Source organism: Bombus affinis, chromosome 9, assembly GCF_024516045.1.
Source record: "Bombus affinis isolate iyBomAffi1 chromosome 9, iyBomAffi1.2, whole genome shotgun sequence".
Taxonomy (NCBI): domain Eukaryota; kingdom Metazoa; phylum Arthropoda; class Insecta; order Hymenoptera; family Apidae; genus Bombus; species Bombus affinis.
In genome coordinates, this window is record NC_066352.1 from 2,075,277 (window position 1) to 2,097,543 (window position 22,267).

The 22,267-nt window shown below is 37.1% G+C and overlaps 1 protein-coding gene across 20 annotated transcripts in view; it reads left to right on the forward strand.

Annotated features, from left to right (window-relative positions):
• The window catches only part of LOC126920331 (CUGBP Elav-like family member 2), a 468,989-nt gene that overhangs the window by 369,985 nt on the left and 76,737 nt on the right, over positions 1 to 22,267 (forward strand). For all 20 annotated transcript variants that reach the window (XM_050730521.1, XM_050730520.1, XM_050730522.1 and 17 more), the window contains one exon: positions 6,130 to 6,212. In XM_050730521.1, the coding sequence (XP_050586478.1) occupies positions 6,130 to 6,212 (83 nt within the window). The remainder of the gene's footprint in view (positions 1 to 6,129; positions 6,213 to 22,267) is intronic.

Here is a 22,267-nt window from a genome sequence, read left to right on the forward strand (position 1 = left end):
ACGAGACCAACCAACGGATTCGTTCTACTTATCCACCATGATTTTTGTAGACGGAATAATTCGCAACGCAAATGAAATCAACTCCTAAAATTGTAACGATGTGCTTGTTACTCCGTGTTCTAGCTCTAGCTTATTGCCGATCTTCCTTGTATTGTTGCATGCTATTTCTTTGTAGCCAGTTCGTTCAAATACATACATATATATAGAATCAGTCATTTGGAATCAGTTGTAGACGAATTGTCGTGACGATAAATCGTGCTCCGAATATACATATAAACAGAGATATGTACTTTGGCTTGGCTCGCTATAATATAAAACTCTGATTATAGGAGATGTTTGTATAAATCAATCGTGCTTTATAAATTTTTCAGGCTTCGTAAATTTTTAAAGGTTGTAACTGTGAAACTATTAAGGTCGTCCGATAAGTTTCTTTCGTTTTATAAGGAAATAATGGATGCACAACATTTTCCGTTTTATATTATTTTATCGAATTAGGTATGGTCCATTTTGTTCTATCAAAACAAAGATCACAACGTTCGACAGATTAGGTTTTATGTTTGTATAAAGATGCGTTGTTGTGAAAGACGCGTCTGTGAAAGAAAGACACTTTCCGGACAACCTAATACATAGGGTTAGTATGTACATACATAGTATCTCTGCGTAATTTTGTCTCGCGTGAATAAATTTAATTCAATCGACGATGAACAACGCTACGATGTAAGATAAGAATCAACAACTAGTTATCCATTATAACAAAAAATATATATTTCAAGAATTTATAATAACTGTAACATGTTATAATAATTGTAAAAAGGAATGCGTCTCGTAAACGTATTTATTAGATTATTGCATGATAATTAAAAGAAACATTAACAATGTTCCGCAAATAAAATTCAATAAACTGAAAAATATAAATAATAAGAACATCTGTGGTTATTTCGTTATTTCTATAAAATAACTTGGGGCTATCATTTCATACATAGTAAGCACACACGTAACGGCGTTTTAAAGAGAGTGTTCCAATTAGTATATCGATGTTGAATTACTCGTGGTTTAAAAATAATTACTGGATTCGTTGAAATATCTTTTTAATTAGAAATATCGTAAAGATGATACATATATATATGTATCTGTATATCAAAACAACGATACAAAATGGGCCATTTTGAAATATATGTACAATAATATGAAAATAGATTCGAGTCGAATCGAAATACTGAAATATTGTAAACACGATGAGACATAATCATGAGGTGGATCGTAGGCACTATTGTGCATTTAAAGGAACGACTTTTGATGTTTAATGAACAACAATTTATTAACAAACGATTTAACAGACAGAGTCAACAAATAACAATTAACTGGTAACGTTTAACAACTAACAATTGACACCAAGAGTTCAATCGACGTGTCTGCTATGCAATGGCACCGAAGACTTATTTATTTCACGGCTCAAGGCAGACTGTCCTTTTGTTCCAGATCGAACGGATTCTTCCCTTCGTTGCCCATCGATATCCCCACTAGCATGCGTTCATTAGATGTACCGCAGCGGCTGCCGCGTGTATGTTCTTCCGAGAATTCGGCGGAAGAAGTGTAGGGATATCGATGGTACATTGGGCACGTCGGTGTTGCGCTTTGACGGCGTAACGCTTTGTATCGCGAAGTCGTTGGGAATTTCCGTGGCGAGTGCCGCCACAATCATATTTAAAATCTTCAAGAAAGGAAGAAAAAAGAAGTGTGTGTGTATGTGTCTGTGTATGTATGCGTATTATATCCTATGTGTAAATTTTTCTACATAATTATATCGTAATTTACTCATCTAAATTATCTCAGTACTATTATTGTATTTTCTCTGTAACATTATTCTATAATAAGCCAATGCTTTCGTACTTCTGTAAACATATTTTGTCTCGATATCTATGAACATTCCAACAATTAAATAACCAACAATATCAACAATTGCACTCATCGTTATTGACGCAATTGTACAATATCAGATAGTCAGCAATTACTTTAATAATCGTTATTACCGTGTCATTAATGAGTTTATGGTGCCAAATTGATTTCAACGTGGAGAATAGTTTATTTGAATTTACCGTAAATTCGCTTTGCTCGTTGTGGCAGGGTTCTCGCATAATTGCGTCGCTTTCTTCGTTCAATGACCGGTTAATTTCGAATTTCTAGCTGGAGAGTTCACGTAATTACGACTCGACACGATCGTCCCACATAGATTATAATTCGGGGGCTACATGCGGAAATGCATGAATATCGTACGCGGGAGATTAATAAATTACGCATTAACTGTTCATTTCAATCTAGATGTTGCACAGACCATGTGTTCGGTACTTGCGTGATCGTTTAACGTTTCCTGCGTTTTTGTTAATATATTCGTATTATATCCAATTCATTCCACTCACAAAGAGTTCGATGAATACGTTTATTGCATTGATATAAGTTGTTTTCGAAATACCAAATACGGTAAAATGCTAATTATCCAACTAAGCCAGACCACGGAACAATCTTCTCCGGTAATAATACATCAATCTTCAAATTAAACAGCAAGATACGTATATGCGATATGAATGGAAAGTTAGTGCATTCACGAATTAAATCACGCCTATTTATCTTCTTCGTAGGTGCAAGGCGTAATATCCGAGTTAATGTCTTAATATGGTAGGTCTGACTATATGTATATGTCTACCACTAACACTCCTTTCTTTCAAATTTAATAAACGATTAGGTACTTGTTATATTTTCTCATGCCATTTTGTAATAATAATTTTTCCTTCGACTAGAACCTTAAACTTAGTTATTACGACCCGTGGTGATAAGTAGAACAAAAATACGAAGGAAAAAGATGCCAAAAATTTCCGGATGAATTTGTAACTGTCTATGAGGTAACACGAGCTACCTACTACTAGGCAAACCTGGAAATAAATCAGAGTTACCCTGACCGCCACCCTTCACGTTTCGGTTTACGCTGGTTTTCACCCTAACACTCTCGACTGCTCGCACGACAGTTCACCGCGATTCGTCAATGCTCAAAGCACTGCTCGCCTACCATTCGTCAATGTAATACCGCGCAGTCAATAAACCATAGGCGTCGTGGATTTTATTCAAACAGCTACAATGCTTTGATTACATTTATGACGCGCCTATTGAAATTTACGATCGTACGCGTTGAATGAGAACCCTCATTTCGATGACAACTCTATGGATGTTGATCCATCGGGAGAATGTGTTTGGTGCATCGGTAATATTCGTTGGGAAAGGGGAAATCGTATTGTGTTGTGCAGTTGTAGAATTTTTTAATTTTATTTTGAGGGTGAAAGTTGTGAATTTCGGTTTAAAATTTGATGATATCGATTGTTGCATCAAATGTGTAATAATATCATTTATAAATATATGATATTTAAACAACTTTTATTGGATAAACGACGATGATTTAGCGCAATAATAGAAGAATTTAGTATAAAAATACAGGAATTTAGTATCGGTACCACTATCGTAGTTGGCCATATCTCATTGAAGAAAGGAAAAACCGATGAGATGGCAGCGCTAGTCAATATATAGTACATAGTAGAACGAAGAAAAGGGGGTTGGTGTTGGCATCTCGACGAATGGGGTCATTTGTAGACACGAGTATTACAGGCTGGCCGTCGAGCAACTAGACGCGGCGAGGGGGTAGTTTGCACGATGTGATTTAAAGGTCTATCGAGCGATGATGCCTCAAGATTAGTTACCCGCCGGAACATAATTTCCCGACTCCCGCTGAGTCCTCCTGTCGTAATTTACCGAAACTCACCGTTGACATATCAGGAATATCTAACGTTGTTTTGCTTCTTGGCTAATAGGAGAAGGTTAGGTGAAAAATGTCCTTCTTACAGATGTTTCTTGAATATTACCGGCATTTTGTCCGAATGGATCTTCCTCTTCACAGTATCCGACTATCCAATAACTGATCGATGTAACGTTCTTGGTATGAGACTATTTCAGAACTGTTAATGATGATATTTTTGATATCATCGAATACAGGCAAAATTGTATTCCTATCGATCATATACGAACATCGTTTGTATCTTTTTTTGTTCTTTTTCTGAAATTAATGTTATCGGTAAAAGATGACCTCGAGACATCTTTTGTAAGCGAAATTCGATTCTATTAAAACGGCCGTCTGGTGAATTAGATGTTGTCGAGGAATATCGAGTTACTCATTTTCTTGGCTGTGAGCTGTTACCGCCCGTACGAAGTTGCGGCGAAACCACGAAACGAAAATTACATAGAAACGAAATTTTAGTTCAACGCATCTTGAGCTACAGGCATCGTATTACGCATTTTTCAATTACGCGTCGCCGTGATATCGGATAACTGCTTAGATACAGTATCGAATACCTCGTTACAAATCAACCCCTCTTTCGCGGCATCATCCTTCCAAGATTTCAGGTATTTTTTTGCAAACCTTTATATCTTGTGCATCGTGACAGTGCCATTTTGAACGAATTTTATGTAAACTGAATTTCGATAATACGATGTTGAAATCACGAGACTAATGAGACAAGAAGATGATGAGTACTCATATAAAAATAAGTACTAATGCATATAAAATTTTCTTATTGACATTTGGACCAAAAGATTGCGGGCGTCGATACATTATTATTTCATAAACCTTGATCTCCTTTCTATAATATCCTATAGAAATTAATGTGTAAATATATAGCTACTGATTGTAAGTCATACAAGGAGTTCTTGCAATTTTAAGTTATTGAACAAATATAGGATAATAGGTTGGATTACTGAAGTTCATAAACCAACAAGCTTAAGAACTTACAGCCGCATGTTAAAAGCAAACATTATTGTTACGTAGATTATACGATCTTCCATCATACACTAAATTCTCTATGATTACTTCGTTACACGAGAGTGTTAAGCGCGATATTTTTATGAGATCTAACTAGCCAAGATTTCGATCACTAACTGAACAGTTTATCATAGTTTAAGCTTCAATTATTTGCAACAAACTAACTCTTTCATAAAAATATCTACTTTGGACAAGACTAGAAGATTTTTTCATTATGAACGTAACTTAGATTTTACGATATACATTTATTTTTATAGAAGGTTACATGATAAATTATCTCTATGATAAAAAATTTGAATTAATTAGAAATTTGTAATCCTACGGACACTATGTACGGTATAACAGTTACTGATATTGCGAATCCCAATTTTAATTCCAGCCATAATAAATTGGAAACGCAATAGCTATCTATACTCGCATCATGAAACTTTAAATGTCCTGCTTCATTAACATCGACCACAAAATATCGTTCCAAAACTCCAAACACCATGGACTTCCTAAATACTGCCAGAAACTGACCAATTTATCCAGCTTTTTCCCTTCCTAGTAAAGTAGAATCAATTTAACCCGGGCCATTATATAACCTAAGGTTCCATCTGGAATTCGAAAGTTCTCAGAACGACCGTGCAGCCATAGAGTTTCTCAGGCTGAATCTATAGCCATAAACTTTCTCAAGCTGCGTTTGTTTGCGTGCAATGAAACGGCCGACAACTACCTGTATGCAGCTATTTTATTTCGTAAACTAAAAGGGGGGTAGGTAGGGTCTCGACTAAATCCAGTCTGCTGGATTTTCGACTCGAAGGGATGAGGTACCAAGTCGCTAGTAATGGAGAGAGGGGTGGGGAACCGGTAGTAATACAACGGTGTATCGAACTTTTGGCAACTGGAAACTATCGACCAATCCGTTTCTGGCTCGTTTGGTGTCCAGCTGTGGCGACGAAGGAAAAGCCTTGATGAGCTTCTTCGAAGTGACCAACTTGCTCCACTGTTTTCTATATACAAGTCATTCCCATCGCGATATTAAGTACTTGGATTTCGGTGTCTTCTATTGTTCTACTCGAAGGGCGACATGCCGAGAAAGACGTTCTTAACTCTTAACAAACGTTATACGTTCATAAACATTGTCGGAATTAGATTACGGATGTTCAAAGATATTCATATTTTTATAAAATATTGATATATCAAACGTTGAATTTTAACTTTTGAGAGAAATGCCTCAAAAAAGAAGTACGATTTATATTTTTCTTCATTGTGTGCATTTTTCGTTGCAGGATGTTGCTTCGTAACGTTTTATACGAGAAAGGCCGCTTTGGACGCCCAGAATGCTTTGCACAACGTAAAAACCTTCAGCGGGGTAAGTTAGACAATTTTTTCTCGTGTACGAATGAATTTTCTATTCTATTAATAAATGTTCCAAATATTGTATATTCTAGGCACAGAAAATATTCTTTAAATAAAATATTCTCCAAATATTCTCCGAATATTCTCCAAATATTTTCTTATATTTTAGCAAACGATAGGAAAGGTAGAATTATCAGGCGGTTCAGAAATTTCTGATAATCTGAGTTCCGATATCATCGAAATGCGCGAAAATATTGGCATATGTCGAATTCGCATCAATCAACGCGTACATTCGTACTCAAGCGAATAATGAACGCTTACCTAGATAATTATCCGAGTACCGGTGATTCGCATAATCGAGATATTGACCGAATAATGAATATTAATAGGATTGATCGTTCAAATAAATTACTCAAATCTGTATAACCAGTCGATCAATCCTTTGACTAATCGTCGATCGCTGCGAGTGAAATATCTAGTTGGAATTGAATGGATTCTCGTTGTGTCTGTATTGATCGATTCGTTTACAGTAACCTTGTAATTTATTTCGTTGTTTGGGACAAAATTAATTTCGAATTGATATCGAATTGATAAAGCATATCGGTTCTTCCGATGAAACTTTATCGGCATATTTTACGAATAACAAAAGAAAGAAGGGAATAATATTTTCGTCTTTAAGATGACGCGATTTTAAAGTGCAAAGCAACAATTATAATACGCGTGATTTAGAATTGTTAGCAGAATTCGATTCGAGTTATCGTTCGACTTTTTCGTTGTCCTTGAATTACTCTAAAGAACCTTCAGTTAAGGGTACGATTAATCGTTCATTGAACGTAAATGTCGTAGAATGACACATTCTCGCGACACTCGCGATAGTTTTCGCCACTCGATCGTAACGAAGAATTTAACATCCGTGAAGATATATTATTTCACGGCGATTTGCACACTGTCGATTGTAGCGACGCGACCGATGGTATCGTCGAAAGTGCAGCCGTACGATAATTACGGTTTCCCCACGAACTTTCGATGCAATTACGAGACGTCATTACGAGCATTTAACCCACCGATCCCTCCTGCGTCTCGTCTACTCTGTACCTGCGCGCATTTATGCTTGAATTTACGAGAATAATTATCATCGATCGAGACACGGACGCTCTGTTCCTCTGGCTCGTGCCAAGGAGCTAAACAAAGAACGAATGAATTTCGGAGGGATATTGATCAGTGAATTTGATAATTAAATACGCTCTGTGGTGAGAGATTTTGAGTAAACGTTCGATGGTAAATGTGTTTAGATGTGGAGTTTGAACTAGGCGAATTTGGAATTGAATTATCGATTTCCTCGGTGATTTCGAGGAATTTTTTATTTAATTTTAGAATGTAAAATGTATATTTTTTAAGAAAAACTTGTTGTATTTCAACTTGTACATTTTGCATTATTAATACCAAAGATTTTTTGTTTGATAATGGAAGATTATTAGAGTTAAAGTAGCAAAAATTGATCGACTCTTTTTTTTATCATACTAATACATTAACGCGGAAAAATCCATTTACGTGTCATCGATAGCTTTTACTTTGCTTGGAAACGATTGTTGAATTGATTGTTGAAAATGGACGCGTTGATCTGTCGAGAAAGGAATATGGGGCAAGCACAAGCCGACGAAGTTTTCTTGATCGTCGTATGGCGGCGACACTATCCTGCTAGCAAGCAGGCTTAAACCACGTATATTTATCGTCGTACAAATTACACCGTAGCGGATTTTACGGCCACGCGTCGTACGGATTGCTCGACTGGCATATTGGAGACGAACGACACGTGCGGTTTCCCTCCGCCGATTCTCTGGCCCCATACTGCATCTGCAACTTGGTCAAATTAGGCTTCGTAAATTGAATACGCCACGCAATCGACTGCCTGTCCGGAACGATATATCATGGTGGCGTGGTACCGCGATTTGTAAGGGGGGTTGCGTAGTTATAGACGTGTACAATGCTATTGTACTTTGCGTTTAAGTAATTGTTTAGGCACTATGATTCGGCTAATTGCCTCAGCACTATGGGTTAGCTTTAGGATATAGGATAAAGGAAAGGGAGAGGAAATTAATTGCTGGTGACAGCAATGGGGTTTAACGTAATTTGACGTACCTACGTAGATAATCGTTGATGTTCAACTGTAACGTGACGTTGGAAGGAACAATGCTATAAAATAATAAAACTAGATTTTATTAGAGAATTTATTTGAGAATAAAGTCAAGTTCGCGTCCATTATGTCTCGTATTATCTTTGAATATGAGAATCGTACTTTATAAACATTTATACTTTAATTTCCTATTGCATATATCACGTATATTAATATTTTAATTTTTGTTCATTTAGTTAGGTTGTAATTAGCGTGACGTAATTAATCGAAACAATAACTGTTAGCTCGAGCTGTAAATTAGATTGCGTTTAATTTGCCGTCAATGAACAATATCGTACTTAATAAATATAGCGAACTTGATCAACAAATCGTTATTGCGTTGCAATAATCTACGCTAATTATAGTTACTATCACCGTACATTAATTGGATATTCAACAACAAATTACCAGCTTAAATAGAAGTTCTTAAATAATTTGTCGATAACAAACGCTTTAAGAAAGATAAAAGAGATGATTAACGATTAAATAATAACTAATAGCAAACTAATTGATACTCGCATAATTTGAAAGATAAATCACAATTTATAAAATAATAACAAAGCATGGCACTACTTCTAAATTATAAAACCTGCGCAATGTTTCCATAATATCTAATATAACCGAAAAATCAATTCGCTTCCTCCACGAAGATCATATAAATTGTACTCTCGATATAAACCATCAAAAGCAACGAGCATGACGCTGCGTCGGCAGATGACAATAATTTAAAAGAGAATTTGCGTCACGAGCAATTGAACGTATGAAAGTCTAATGTTGCTGAAATTGCACGCGTTAAATGTAAATAATAAAGGGCGTGCAACGCTTTAAACGACGTACGCGCGCCATACTCACTGTTCGTATGTTCGTAGCAGACGCGTAATAAGAAATTTCGCGGTAATTGACTCGCAAACGCCTGAAAAGAAACTTCTTTTGACTTATTACGTCGTCTGGAGGTTATTCAAGAGCTTCATAATACGACGCGAACGAAGAAATTCATTTTCTCCTAAACGAACCTGATTATTCGACCTGGAAATAGACAGAGACTCGCTGACTCTCGCGAGGAAAAAGAGGATCGTACAAGTAAAAATATCTCTATTCCGACATCTTGAAAAATTCTAGACCTCGCAACATTGAGCAACGAACGCGACGAAAACGAAATTGCAGTCTGCGGAATATAATTGAGGCGACTCGTGACTCGTTCTCCGTACCTCCTATTAGCATTTTTATCTTATTACCGTGTTAAAGACCAGATTACAATTACTTTGTCGTAACAGTTGTGTTTTTTTCTTAAACGATATTTTTATTTTTATTTTTCTACAATTTATTCCATATAACGACCGATAAGCGATTATTTGTTTTTATACGGTGGACTCAAATCTCGTAGCTTTATATCAATTTATTCCTGAATTAATCTCCAATATCTTCCACGATTAGTTTCACCAAAGTCAAAAACTGAGAAACATTGTCATTCGCCCATCTTTCTCCTCTTAAGATTACTCGCTAAAAGAATCTCTGAGAGAAACTTAAACATAGCATAAACCTCTCCAGAAAACGAAGTCTTTTGATTTATCAATTCGACAACTGCAACGAACGTGAAATTTCTAAAACTCGCTACAATTCAGTATCACGATAGATAGTATCGCACGAAGGAATATGTAACCAGATCAGACGGACGGATGCCCGTCCTACCCCAATTGAATCCCAGAGCTACAGACTAACAACGAGAGAATAGAGGGAGCACGATGTCGTGGAGGAAGGTCGCGTGCCGTAAAAAAAGGCAGCCGAAATCCTTGCCACGGCGACAGGAGTGACTCTACGAGGTTAATTAAGGGAGTTAAACAGTCGGAAGTCGAGGTTCAGCTCTCATCAGTTTGTACCGACGGGGGATGGAATCCGATCGGGAGTGAAGCAGGGACTTGTGGAGAAAAGAAATCTCCTCGAGGTACGCGAGCACACGATCCTAACGAACGAAACCGCAGAGTAACGAAGGAAGAGAATGAAAGAGGATAAAGAAGGAAGAAACCAAGAGGTATATAGAGTTGCAGCGGAATGGTAGAGAAACGGAGAAGGTCGACTAAAGAGAAAGAGGGAGCGAGAGAGAGAGAGAGAGAGAGAGAGAGAGAGAGAGTTAAAACACTCTGGAGAAGGAAAGCGCGTAGGAGAAAAACGAAAGAAAGAAAAGAGTAAATTGCAGAACGACGTTTTCACGATGAAAAGGGTTGACTGAGTAGAAGTGGGTGGCTGAAAGGAGCAGGCCTCGAAAACGGAAAGGAAGAAACGGGCTAGGAGCTAGAAGAGAATGAACAGTATATAACCGATGTGTAGAAGAAGATAGAGGGCGAAATAAGAGAGGGGGGGCGGAAGAAGAAAGACGATGAAAGAATGAAAGGAGCGAGTGAGAAAAATACAGAGGGGTTGAAAAGGACCTGTAGTAGGGTAGAATAAGAAGCAGAGGAAGGGGCGAAGTAGGGGCGGCTTGTGCATTTGAAGGAGTTTAGCTTTTCTCGTATCAGATTTCGTTTCCACGAGTGGCGTCGAGTCGAGAGGTCTGTGTTGGCTCGGAGAAATGAGTCGAGTGCTCCGGGGAACCCTCGTTACCCCCAGTTCTTCCGCTCCTCTCGACCTCCGTGACTCTGCGAAACCACTCACCCCCTCACGTACCACGACCCCATCACCCCCGTACTCCACTAGATGCTGGAGAGTAGATTTATTTCACGGGAAAAGCGACTAGGAGGCTTTGATTCGGCGCGAATGTGCAAAGAGGCACGTTAATAAAAGCGATACCTGCTCTCCTACTCGCTTCGACTTGTCGATACGTTTGCCAGACCGAGGCAAACGAATCGGGGAGAAACGTTCCAGATCGTATTGTATTCTTTGATTGTACAAGATTTTTTGGGGACTTTCGGGGTTTTCCCTTAGTGGGGAAATTGAGCTAGATCATACTTTGGTGCGGAGCAATTTTACGTTAAGGGAAAGGGCAAATTAAAGGAGGGAGCGGTATAACAGGATTGTCGCTGTAGTAAGGGATATTCCCGAGGATTTTTCTGGGTGTTTTCACACTCTCGTCGAATCGAATGAAATCGTTTTGTATTCGTGTAACTCTCTTGTTCCTATAACAGTCCTTTTCTTGATAAAAATTTTATTTTTTACGATCGATCTTTCCCTTCCTTTCCTTCGAAAATTAAACATCAGCACAAATTCACCTCAACGATATCAACGATACAAAAATTTTCCAGTTTTCTTCTTCTTTCTTTCTAGCCACTCTCCCACGCTCTCCCGCTCTCTAATTTACAGTACATTTAAACCATCGCTCGTCATACCTCGCTTTGCAATCTATCCAATCTTCTCCGAAAATTCAAACTTTCCTGTTTCGTGCGAATTCCACGCGAATTGGAAATTACGAGAACAATCAAAAACATTAGAAGAAAGAAATAAACAAGCAAAGAATAAAAAAGAAAATGAATAACCTGGCCGCACCGAACGACGAGTTCAAGCTCGATCGGAGTTCGCACGAGGGAAGAAATGAATTTGGCACGTGGCCACGAAATTGTTGGAAAACCGTGGCTCGTTTATAAACGCGTTCAACGTGGCGACAATGCATAACATTATTAAAGCATGACAGGGCAACAGAAATTCGAGGTAACAGCTAAAGGGGGGGGGGGGACGGCGCGAAACGAGAAACGAAACCATTGTATGACGAGGGCACGGTCGAGCAAATGTAGAGAAACGTATGGCTGCGACACAAAGCGGCGCAGAAATCGAACACTCTACCTCAGAGGCTGGCATACGGCCGTTCTGCCATTCGACCAATATCACTTCCTTCTATCGATCATCTGTAAACACGCCGAGCTATCGATTTCAAACGTGACCATCCCACTTCTACGCTTCCTCTCCTGTAATGGTCAGATATATGTACCACAAAGCTTGAACGTCGATGGATAGTTTATGAGGGATTCGAGAGTTTTATTTGCCGTGTGGGGATACGACAAACGCGATTTTTTGCTGCACTGAATATTTTCCGATTCCAACTTGGATATATATGTTTTTCATTCTTTATGATCATCGGAGGTTTTTATAGAGGATTATAGGTTTTTATTTTTATGGACAAAATAGGAAGTAATAATCGTTACGATTTATTTTCATTTTTTTGTTTTTTTTGTTTTTCTTGTTTATTGCGTTTCTTAGTAACGATTCGTACTATTCTATGAATTATACAGTCATTTAGTAGAGATTTCTTCGCTTATAAAATCTCTCGAGAAATTGACTTCTTGATGAATTAGTATTCTCGTCTCTCTATCCCTCTTCGAAAGCGGTGCTAACTTTTATGGGAAATTTATTTGACGCTTAGAAGCGGGATTGCGTAGATCAAAGTTAGAAGAATTGTTGTCAAAGGAATTTTAGATCCGAGTAAATTCGAAGTAAGATTGTATGAATATTATCTTCCGCATGATTAACGATCTACTCATTAACGATTTCCTGTTATTGCGTATCGAATGATGCGACATTTTCAGTAGTGTATGTCGATCATTATCGAAAAAGATCTAATACGAATGTATTTCCATATTCCAAGCATCAAGAAAGAAGAGAAAACAAAGAATGGACAGAACATACTTCAAGAGTAAACGTAGAAATACAAAAGAAAGCAAGGAAATAAAAGTAAGATGTTTTCTATTGGATTTCTATTTTGATCGTCGTCAAAGGATAACGAAGATACCCAAGTATTTAGGTTAACGTCGTTATCCGTTAACAACGAGCAGACTATCTAAAAAATTGTAATATCCGTTCAGGAAAGAGAAAAAGAATTCATAATGCCCTACTTGATAATGCGCACGATTAAACCTAACCCCTTCGATTCATCACGCAGATAAAGTCAGCGCGTGCACGTCGTGCGTGTAGCTGCGATAACGCGATGAGTCACAGCGCGATACTTCACAGGGATAATGAAAATCGATGCACTTTCTGTGTAATAATCGACACCTGAACTTGTGCTACTTTCTATTTCTTCCTTATCACTTACTATTAGGTCATCCCATAAGTTCGTTTCGTTTTTCGAGCGGTTATACATGTTAAGATTGTTTACTACATACCTTTCAGTTTCATGAAAAAATGTAATCCCCCTCTCGTTGTACAACTTCTTCCCATTTTTCAAGTGCATTGGTCCCTTATCGCCGTATGTTTATAAATCGACACATGAAATGTATACACAAAAGTCGGCACGAACTTATGGGATGACCTAATATATAGATTTAAAGTTCGGTAAAGGATGGATTTAAAGACAATGAAAAATTATATAATAGTATTATTATTACACTTAGATGTTTATACAAATTCACATTTGTTATGAATCAATAGTTCTATTAATGTGAAAGGCGTATTTGCATACATACACACGCACACACACACACGTTTGATTCTGCAAATATCGTGAAAACTTATTTTCGAAAAATAAACACGATGGCTGATAGAAACTTCCATATAAAGAAAACTGGCCGGCAGGCAGAGAAGCGCGCAGGAAAACTTGAATAGGTTTCTCTATAATCGAATGACAGATACGTAGCAATTTCAAACTGGCTAAGTCGTTTCCTCGTAATAGTCGCGGTCATAAAAGTTATTTGATCGAAAAGGAAATGTGCACTGGTTTGATTTATAGATTTCTATGAACGCAGATTTAGATACAATCTTTTTCTAGGTGCGAACATTTTTTTTAGAGAATAGTCTCCAACAATCGCTGCTTTCTAAACCTACACGGATCAAAAACTGCCACCGAACACGGGACAGTCCTCGTTAAATGAAAGTAAAAAATCACTTTCCCAAACGCATCTTACATCACTTAATATCGATGAATGAAGATTCGAGGTCATTATACCTCAATTTCTTCTGTTCGCTCGCTATATAATATTCATCTTCGACCGTTCGACCGTTTGTCCGCTGTTCCCACTTTTTTCTAAATATAAAGTATAAAAGTCGTATAATATAGGTTGTTCCGTCGAATGCCTCCGGTACGGAAGCAGAGTAATCTTCGTTGTTTCGCCACGTTTTGTTTCGTTCAATGGCGAAGCGAGCCACGGCCGGATGGGATTCGCGCGAATAAAATTAACGAGCCAGCCGTTCTTTTACCCTTACGCTTTATTGTCTTCCTCAACTTCTACCTTCTTGCCCTCCCAACCCTACCGCCTTGTTCATTCCAGCCTTTGGCCACGGTATAGATCGGAAGAAACGATGAAAATCTTAGACTTGTGGAGAAGACACGGGTCTGAGAGTTTGTTGTTGAACGAGAATGTTAAATTCTAAAAACTCGTCGGGAAAATAATCGAGACCTTTACTTTCTTTTAGTTTTTATTTGATCGGGTTTTGTTGCAAAAAGTTGTATGAAGATCTTTAATACTTATTTTAGTATCTCTGTTAGAGTTTTGAATACGGTAGTACAAGTTTTGTATCACTTCCGCTAGTATGGATATTACACATATCGCATCTGAATTAATTCGTAATAACCTATTTATTCATAATTCTGTGAAAGAAAATAAACCAAACAAGGGGAAAAACCAAACAAGAAATTAAGAGCAGTGCAAAGATACAATGAGCCAGGGATTAAAATGTTATGACCTCGGTGATTCGTTAGCGTTCGTATCAACGATACATCCTTCTCGGGGGAGGGGGGATATCCTGTTAAACGAACGGGTGAGATCAGATTTCCCAAGAACAGCCGGTAATTAATCATTCTGCCGCTAATTTTGAGATCCCCTAATGACGTAACAAATAATAATTTACTTAAAGTAAAGCCAGTGAATTTCCATCCATTAGTAAAAGCTTTTAAGATGAAAAATTCTTGTCATATACGATAATATACAAACGTTATACCAACGTACATACATAATGAAACTAAATGAAAACAAAAAAGAAGGTAACCGTTAATTAAGAACGAAATGTGAGAAGAAGATGCGAATGTATCTACTACACGCCTAAAGATCAAGTGTTCGAATTTTTATCGATTACTAGGTGTGGAACTAATTGTCGTTTATTCAGAAACATTTCACGTGTATATGTCTAACTTTCGTTTGATTCAAAATCTTGCGAAGCAAATGGTCAAGTGCAGGTTCGTTTGCCATTCGTGACATGTGAATCTATCTATCTATATCATAATAATATATTCTGCCGAGTCACATTTTGTCATTTAGCAATGTAACTAGTACATACAACGATCTCGCGAAAATTTTATTCTGTAATGTTACTCAAAAATATCATTTTGTAGGTATGCCATTTTATAATCCGATACATATCGTACATGGATAGATTCTACGAAAACGTACGTTTTTCTAAAGAGAGTTGAAGATTTTATAGAAAAAGTATGTTTCAGTAGTTTGATATTCATCGTTATTCTTGACGTTTTGATATTTGAAACGGTCCTCGTCTTTCATTCCCCGCCTTGATCGGACGTACAAATGAATGAAAAGGCACGTAACAAAGTGTATGGATTTTTACGAATTCAATGTCCTGTCATTGAACGGAATTTCGACGAAATCAATAGCGACTCATGATTGCATGCACGAGTTCCTTCGTGCAAGGGAATTTGATTTTTCAATTGATGGAGTAGCTTTTCGTGCGATGAAATTTTGGACGCCTGTCTTTTCACGTTATTCGATTCGTATTACCTTTTATATCAGATTGAAAAGTTTGCTTTCTGGCAGAAATTTTAATTGTGCGAAATGTACAAAATTTGGTGTCGGAGTTTATTTATGTATATATATGTTATGTAAGTAAAAGATATTTAAATCGGACAATAATTTATCGAAAGAGAAACATACGTACATGTTACTCTTACAGTAATTTTCGTCAAATATCGAATAATTCTGCTTTTAAAAAGCTATGTACATAAAATATTTCACTACTTCAAAAGTACTTATTAAGCGTATAACGCTTCGATGAGTTCGATTATTTGCACTTTATATATGTATATTTGAAAAACAGCTGTCACATTGGATGTTTGTCATCGATATTAATGAAAATGTTTGATAAGTGATTGATGAAAACCATACTCTGTTTACTTTATCAATCGTATTTTAAATTAAACAGACAGACTAATTTACCGAAAATGGGTAGTTTGAAGAGGACAAAGATAAATACGAATAAGATAATAGCAAATATTTGTAATTTTGAAATAATTTCATTTAGAAGCAAACAAATGTCGGTTATAGGAGGTTAAACAACAAAAGGAAAGGAAGGAATAAAAAGAGACATATTTAACAAATCCCTCGTACAAATCCGTGCCAAAGCAACGGAACCCTGGAATCCTGTAACGAACAGCTCGAAACATGGCTCATTCGCAAAGGAAAACCAACGAGTTGTATTTAATCGCGAACGCACGTTGCGACAAGTGTTATCTAAATCATTACTTGCTCGTATTATTCGCGTCGTCTCTTCTTGCTCTCTTTCCCGTTCTCTCTGTTTATCTATTTCGTACGTTGTGGCGGCGTTGTTGCGCGCGATCACGTAAGAGCAACGACACTCGTTCACCTTTCGAGGCAGCTAGGGGACCATCTTAAGCACGGCTGTACTTTGAAGCTTGGAGCCGAAAATAAATCACGGTTCATCGTAGTTGGCGATGTGGATCATTCTGCTTGTTCCTAGGCTTCTACCCTGTTGTCTTGGTTTTTTTTCGTACGCTAGTGAGAAAGGGAAACAGGGATATAGCGGTTGGAGGAGGTGTGCAAGTACGCGGACACGGGATGTCTGACCCACATTTCCGTTTTAAATAACGCCAGCTCGTTTGTTCTTCGGACAGGGCTCGCCTACGTGATACTACGTATAGTTGGTTCAACGACATACCGAGATCTTCCAAATCGTTCGATTAAACAACTACAAATGTTTGGATCGTCGAACCGATAACTTAAAAGATGCTTCTAGCGCGACGGTAAAGAAAGAAGCTCATTTTCGAAGATTTTTAAACAATAAACTGTTGCTATCTTATTTTAGTATGCAAAAGAATCCCTCAAATTTTCTATCATCCGTTGCCGAACACCCTGTATTTTATCGAACGACATTTTGCGATATCTTGCCCAACAATAATAGCAAACTTAATACAGGAAAAGGAGAAAATATGAAAGAGACTAACTGGGAATCATATTTATATCGTATATGATAGATAAAACGATTTAGATCGATGTAAATAAAATTGACTTCGTAGAACATCTTTATGAAGAATCGAAAAGAAAGTAAATCTTACAACTGTCTGGCATTGTGATTGGAGAGAACTACTCGAACTTTCACATGGGCATAAATCTAGGGTATTTCAAACAAACTCCAGTTCGAAACTTTTCTCAGCGACTTAAGGACATTTGTACGTGAAAATCTTTCAAAGAATCGAATTTTTCTTTTCAATATGTTTATACTCTGTACTCTGCTTCGTAGACGATGAGATATATGTTTAAACTTTTTGCGTTGTATACTTATGTTCGTATCTTTCACGTACATGATATCGCGTGGAAATCAGAAATGTTCTTTTATTTGTTCTTAATTTCCGCCGTACACTCTACATATTTAATCTTAACCCCTTTTCGAATTCTAATTTATCAACGTTTGAGAATTTAAAAAATTATTTTCAATCAACTAACCAAATTTAAATAAAACTGAAGCGTTGTGTCGCTAAACAAGAATTTTAACACATATAACTACACTTTAGCATAAAAGTGTATTATGTCTCGTGTCCTGCATACTTCAAATCTTATTTGCATAGAAAATACTAACGCTGAGAGTATGATAGCGGTCTGCTTTGAGTACGTGTATATTAAAAACGTGTGGCAAAAATCCCGGGCTCTCCTAACTTAAATATTTTTTATAAAACGCGTGCCTTTTTCTAAATTGTACATGCAGATTAACCTCCTTTTCAGAGTCATCTAAATATGAATATGCCCAAAAAGACCACTGATATTAAATTTAACGTTTAATATTATATGTGTTCTGAACATTTTTTAACACTTATGAATTTTTCATTAATGCATAACATCCGCGGTCTAGCGATGATTAAACGAGTACAATGTATGAAATTTGGATACACGTGTATTTCGAAACCACACGACTCGACAGAGGTTTAATAACAACCTAACCTATTTTCACGTCCTTTCAGACAAACAATTGAAAGTATATAATTAAGAATTATGACGATGCGAGCGAAGTGCATTTACCCTAATGCTGTATATATAGCCTAATAAAAGACGAAGAATGTACGTAGATAGAGAGGAAACCCTAAATGCATAGTATGATCTTCCTTAACGTCAAGAAACTTCCCTCGCGTCCTTTCACCCGCCATTACGGTACGCGGTGCACTAACAAAAAATAATGATTGTCGTTACCGCGGCTGGATAATGACTGTAGATGTAGAGACGCGGGGTTGAAAACGTGATCAACGAAACGGCGAGTTCAGCAGTTTTGAGGAGAGAACCTTCCCATTTAAGGACGCTCTTCATTTCTTAGCCGCCATTGTGTACCCGAACGGTCGCCTGATTTTTCTTTCGTACGTAATGTTTATCGTAAATGTTTGCTAAATTGAATAATACTGGTGGCTAACGATTTATAATATAACGATTTATATTAGACCATGACTGGAATTGTATTATTCGATATTGTGAATATTTAGGAAACTTTGCTCATTTGTCTAGTGTAAGAATGCCCACTATAAATAACGACGACGACGAATAAGAACAAAAACTGTACACGCGCTCAAGTTTTCCAGTTTTCACGCGTTCTTACGAATCGCTTGCCGGATATTACGAAACCTACGAACGTTGCATCGAAGTTTCGATCGACGCCCGATAGAAGAAACAAGGAAAAGCAGCAACTGCAAGCAGAAGAGGTATTCGATTTGCTAGTCTTGATTATTGCGGCTGCAGGAGGCCGCAACCGGCAGCGATGGCCGCGGATTAAATTGCGTTCCATTTCTCACTAACTTTTTCAATTTGTCGCGACCTGGCCAACTAATTACCGAGTAAAATGACTTTTCCAGTCGCGCGCCGCGCCGTCGTCGTCGTCGTCGTCGTGAACAACGAGTGACGGTCTGCTATTCTTGCCATATGCTTTGCTGTTCTAAAGACTTTCGTAGTACGTGACGAGACTTATCGCGGAAAATAAAAAGAGAAATAAAAACTTCTTTCCGAAGTTTGTTCGATTTGATCCAACTTACGAATATAGCGACCACTTGAAGTCTCATCGATCATATGTCCGGGATCCTCGTAAAATCTCGTGTTTACCTAAATAGCAATCCAATTTTCATTTCGGAGACTGAAATTCCTGAAATACGGGTTACTAGCCGAGGGATCTTTTCACAACAAAGCGTTCATATTTTACTTCCACGTCCCCGAATTGCTCTGGTCTGCAAGAGATTTCTTTTCATAAACTGAAGAGGGCAACGCCATTAACTCCACGTTCTACGTCCGGCAATCTGAAAGCATGACGAAGACAGTGGAATTTCTCGGATAAATTTTTTCCCGCGAAAAAACATTTACCAACAAAGAACTGAATGAAATACCTGACAACAACACCGAATAGGAGGGAACGTATGGTTTTATATCGTGGAAAACACATGTACGTGATTTCTATTAAATCTTCCAAATAAAGACTAGAAATAATAAATAAGCGAAATGGAAGAATTTGAAACAACAGCGAGCGGAGTGGAATAATAAATTTACGCGAATATTCGCGAAGAGTTATAGCCTTTAAGTACTATTCACAAAGATTTTATTAATTCCTGCATCTTTCGTGCGTAATGCTTTCGAAAATAACACGAATATTGAAACACGCTAATGCATAGAAAAGTATGATTGACTTATATCGAAGTAGTACGAGAAAATAGAGAACAATAAAATGGACTACAAGGCAAAAGAGTGAAAAGTGATTTGGATAGTGCGCTGACAGCTACACACATGTACCAAACAATATTATGAAAATCGTGGCTCTATCTTTTCACTCGTATATCGTTTAAAATATTTTGTATAGCTAAGATTGTTTGATAAATATGCATAATTTTACCGATATATATCATATAAATTGCTTACGAGTGAAAGTAAAATAACGTTTGTATCACTGTGTTCGATTTATAATATTCACAAGCAATAAACTGCTTTTTGGGGGATTCTGTTCAAAATGTAATATTTTTCAATATCGTTACTAAAAAATTAACAAATTTTTCTGGTAAAATTTTGCCGAAGATTACTACGTTCTTGAATAATAATTTCGATCAAATTTTAATTTGTCCTACCTATAATTCGATTTTTAATGTTAGCTGTTTTTATCTACGATAGTACAAGCAAAAAGAGTGGTATTTTCCGAAAACCTTTTTTTACTACGACAAATATAACGAAAAGATTACGCGATCACGATCCAATTCGGCGAGAGTATATTGCACATCGGAACGTATCCCTGATTTCTTATAACATTCGTCTTCGTCGCATATCGACCAGTAGGAAAAACGATTTTACTCGATTTTCGACCAAATAAAGAAATACCGATTTTTCGTGACGCTCTGTGAGACAAATCCTTTCCATGCCTATCCTGCATTCGGTCCCTTGCTTCTATCCACACAGGAAACTTTCAATTTCCGCACATATCGCTTCTAGATTCTCACCGATAGAGCAACTTCTGCTCCTGTATTATACATATCTGCAGAACGTTTTACTTTGATTTCTGAGCAAGTACCGTGATCGAAGGAGAATAGTAAGGATAACATTTGATAAAGTGGAAGGAAATTGGAATATTTGTACAAAAGATGAACGAACCGATGCATTAAATGTTTATATTATTCTTTGCGAGAAGTTCTTTTAGTTGTAGTAATTCTTAATAAAACATCCTCCCTTACGTTTTTTTACGACATACGCAAATTATACGATAATTGAAATAACATATTTTATAAATGTATAAAGAAAAAAAAACTTACGTTAGATATTTTTCTACTTTTATTATTTTTATTATTCTTATTACTGTTATTCTTACTTCATTGTATTATGTTACGAATAATAAATTCATGATAGTCTCATTTTAATTACAAAATACATATGCAATAGCAATATTCATACGTATTTAGGTACCTATAAATGTAGAACGTTTATTTCATATAATTACACGCTGCGTAGGATATGTAGGTTACCACTGTTTGGAGAATTTATTTAATTATTTAGAAAATCACATTATTTGCTTCTGTTATTCACGAAATATGGTATCAAATACTAAAATCCAAAACTGCTCATTTTGTTTATTTGTTTAATTTCAAATTGAGCAGTTAGTTTAATTTGTACTTTTTAGCTCCTTGAATAGTAAAAAAAAAAAAGTAACGGCACATTTACATTGTGAAAATATCAAATGAGTAGAATATAATGCAAAAGGAAAGAAAAATGAAAAGAAAAACGCGAAGAAATAGATAGACAGAAGCGGAGAGAACTCGGATCGGAAACGAACGAGAAGGGAAGAAAGATGAAGATCGGCTGTGAGAGCAGGACATCAGAGGGATGACCCGATAGAAGGCTCAGAGAGGAACAGGCAGAGGGCGTGTTGCCAACTGTAGTTTCGCAACGGCATTCTTCAAATCGATTCCCATTTCCCTGAGAAATGTGCCACGCTAGAGGAACCGTACGCCCCCCGGTCGAATAGAAGCGCGAAATGGAAATGGATCGCGAGGACGCGTCCTTTCACGAAACGACTGAGCCACCGTTTCCGCTAAAACGAACCGCTGGATCATTGGAGATAATTGCCTTTATAAACTGAGATTGCCTCTCCTTCCATAGAACTCTGTCTTCTTTTTCGGATTAAGAGAATTATTTTGGCAGATAGAGCGAAATTGAATCGATAGGCAAGACAGTAATAGAATATAATAGCAAGATTACATCATCTATTTCTCTTTGTAAAGAAAGTTG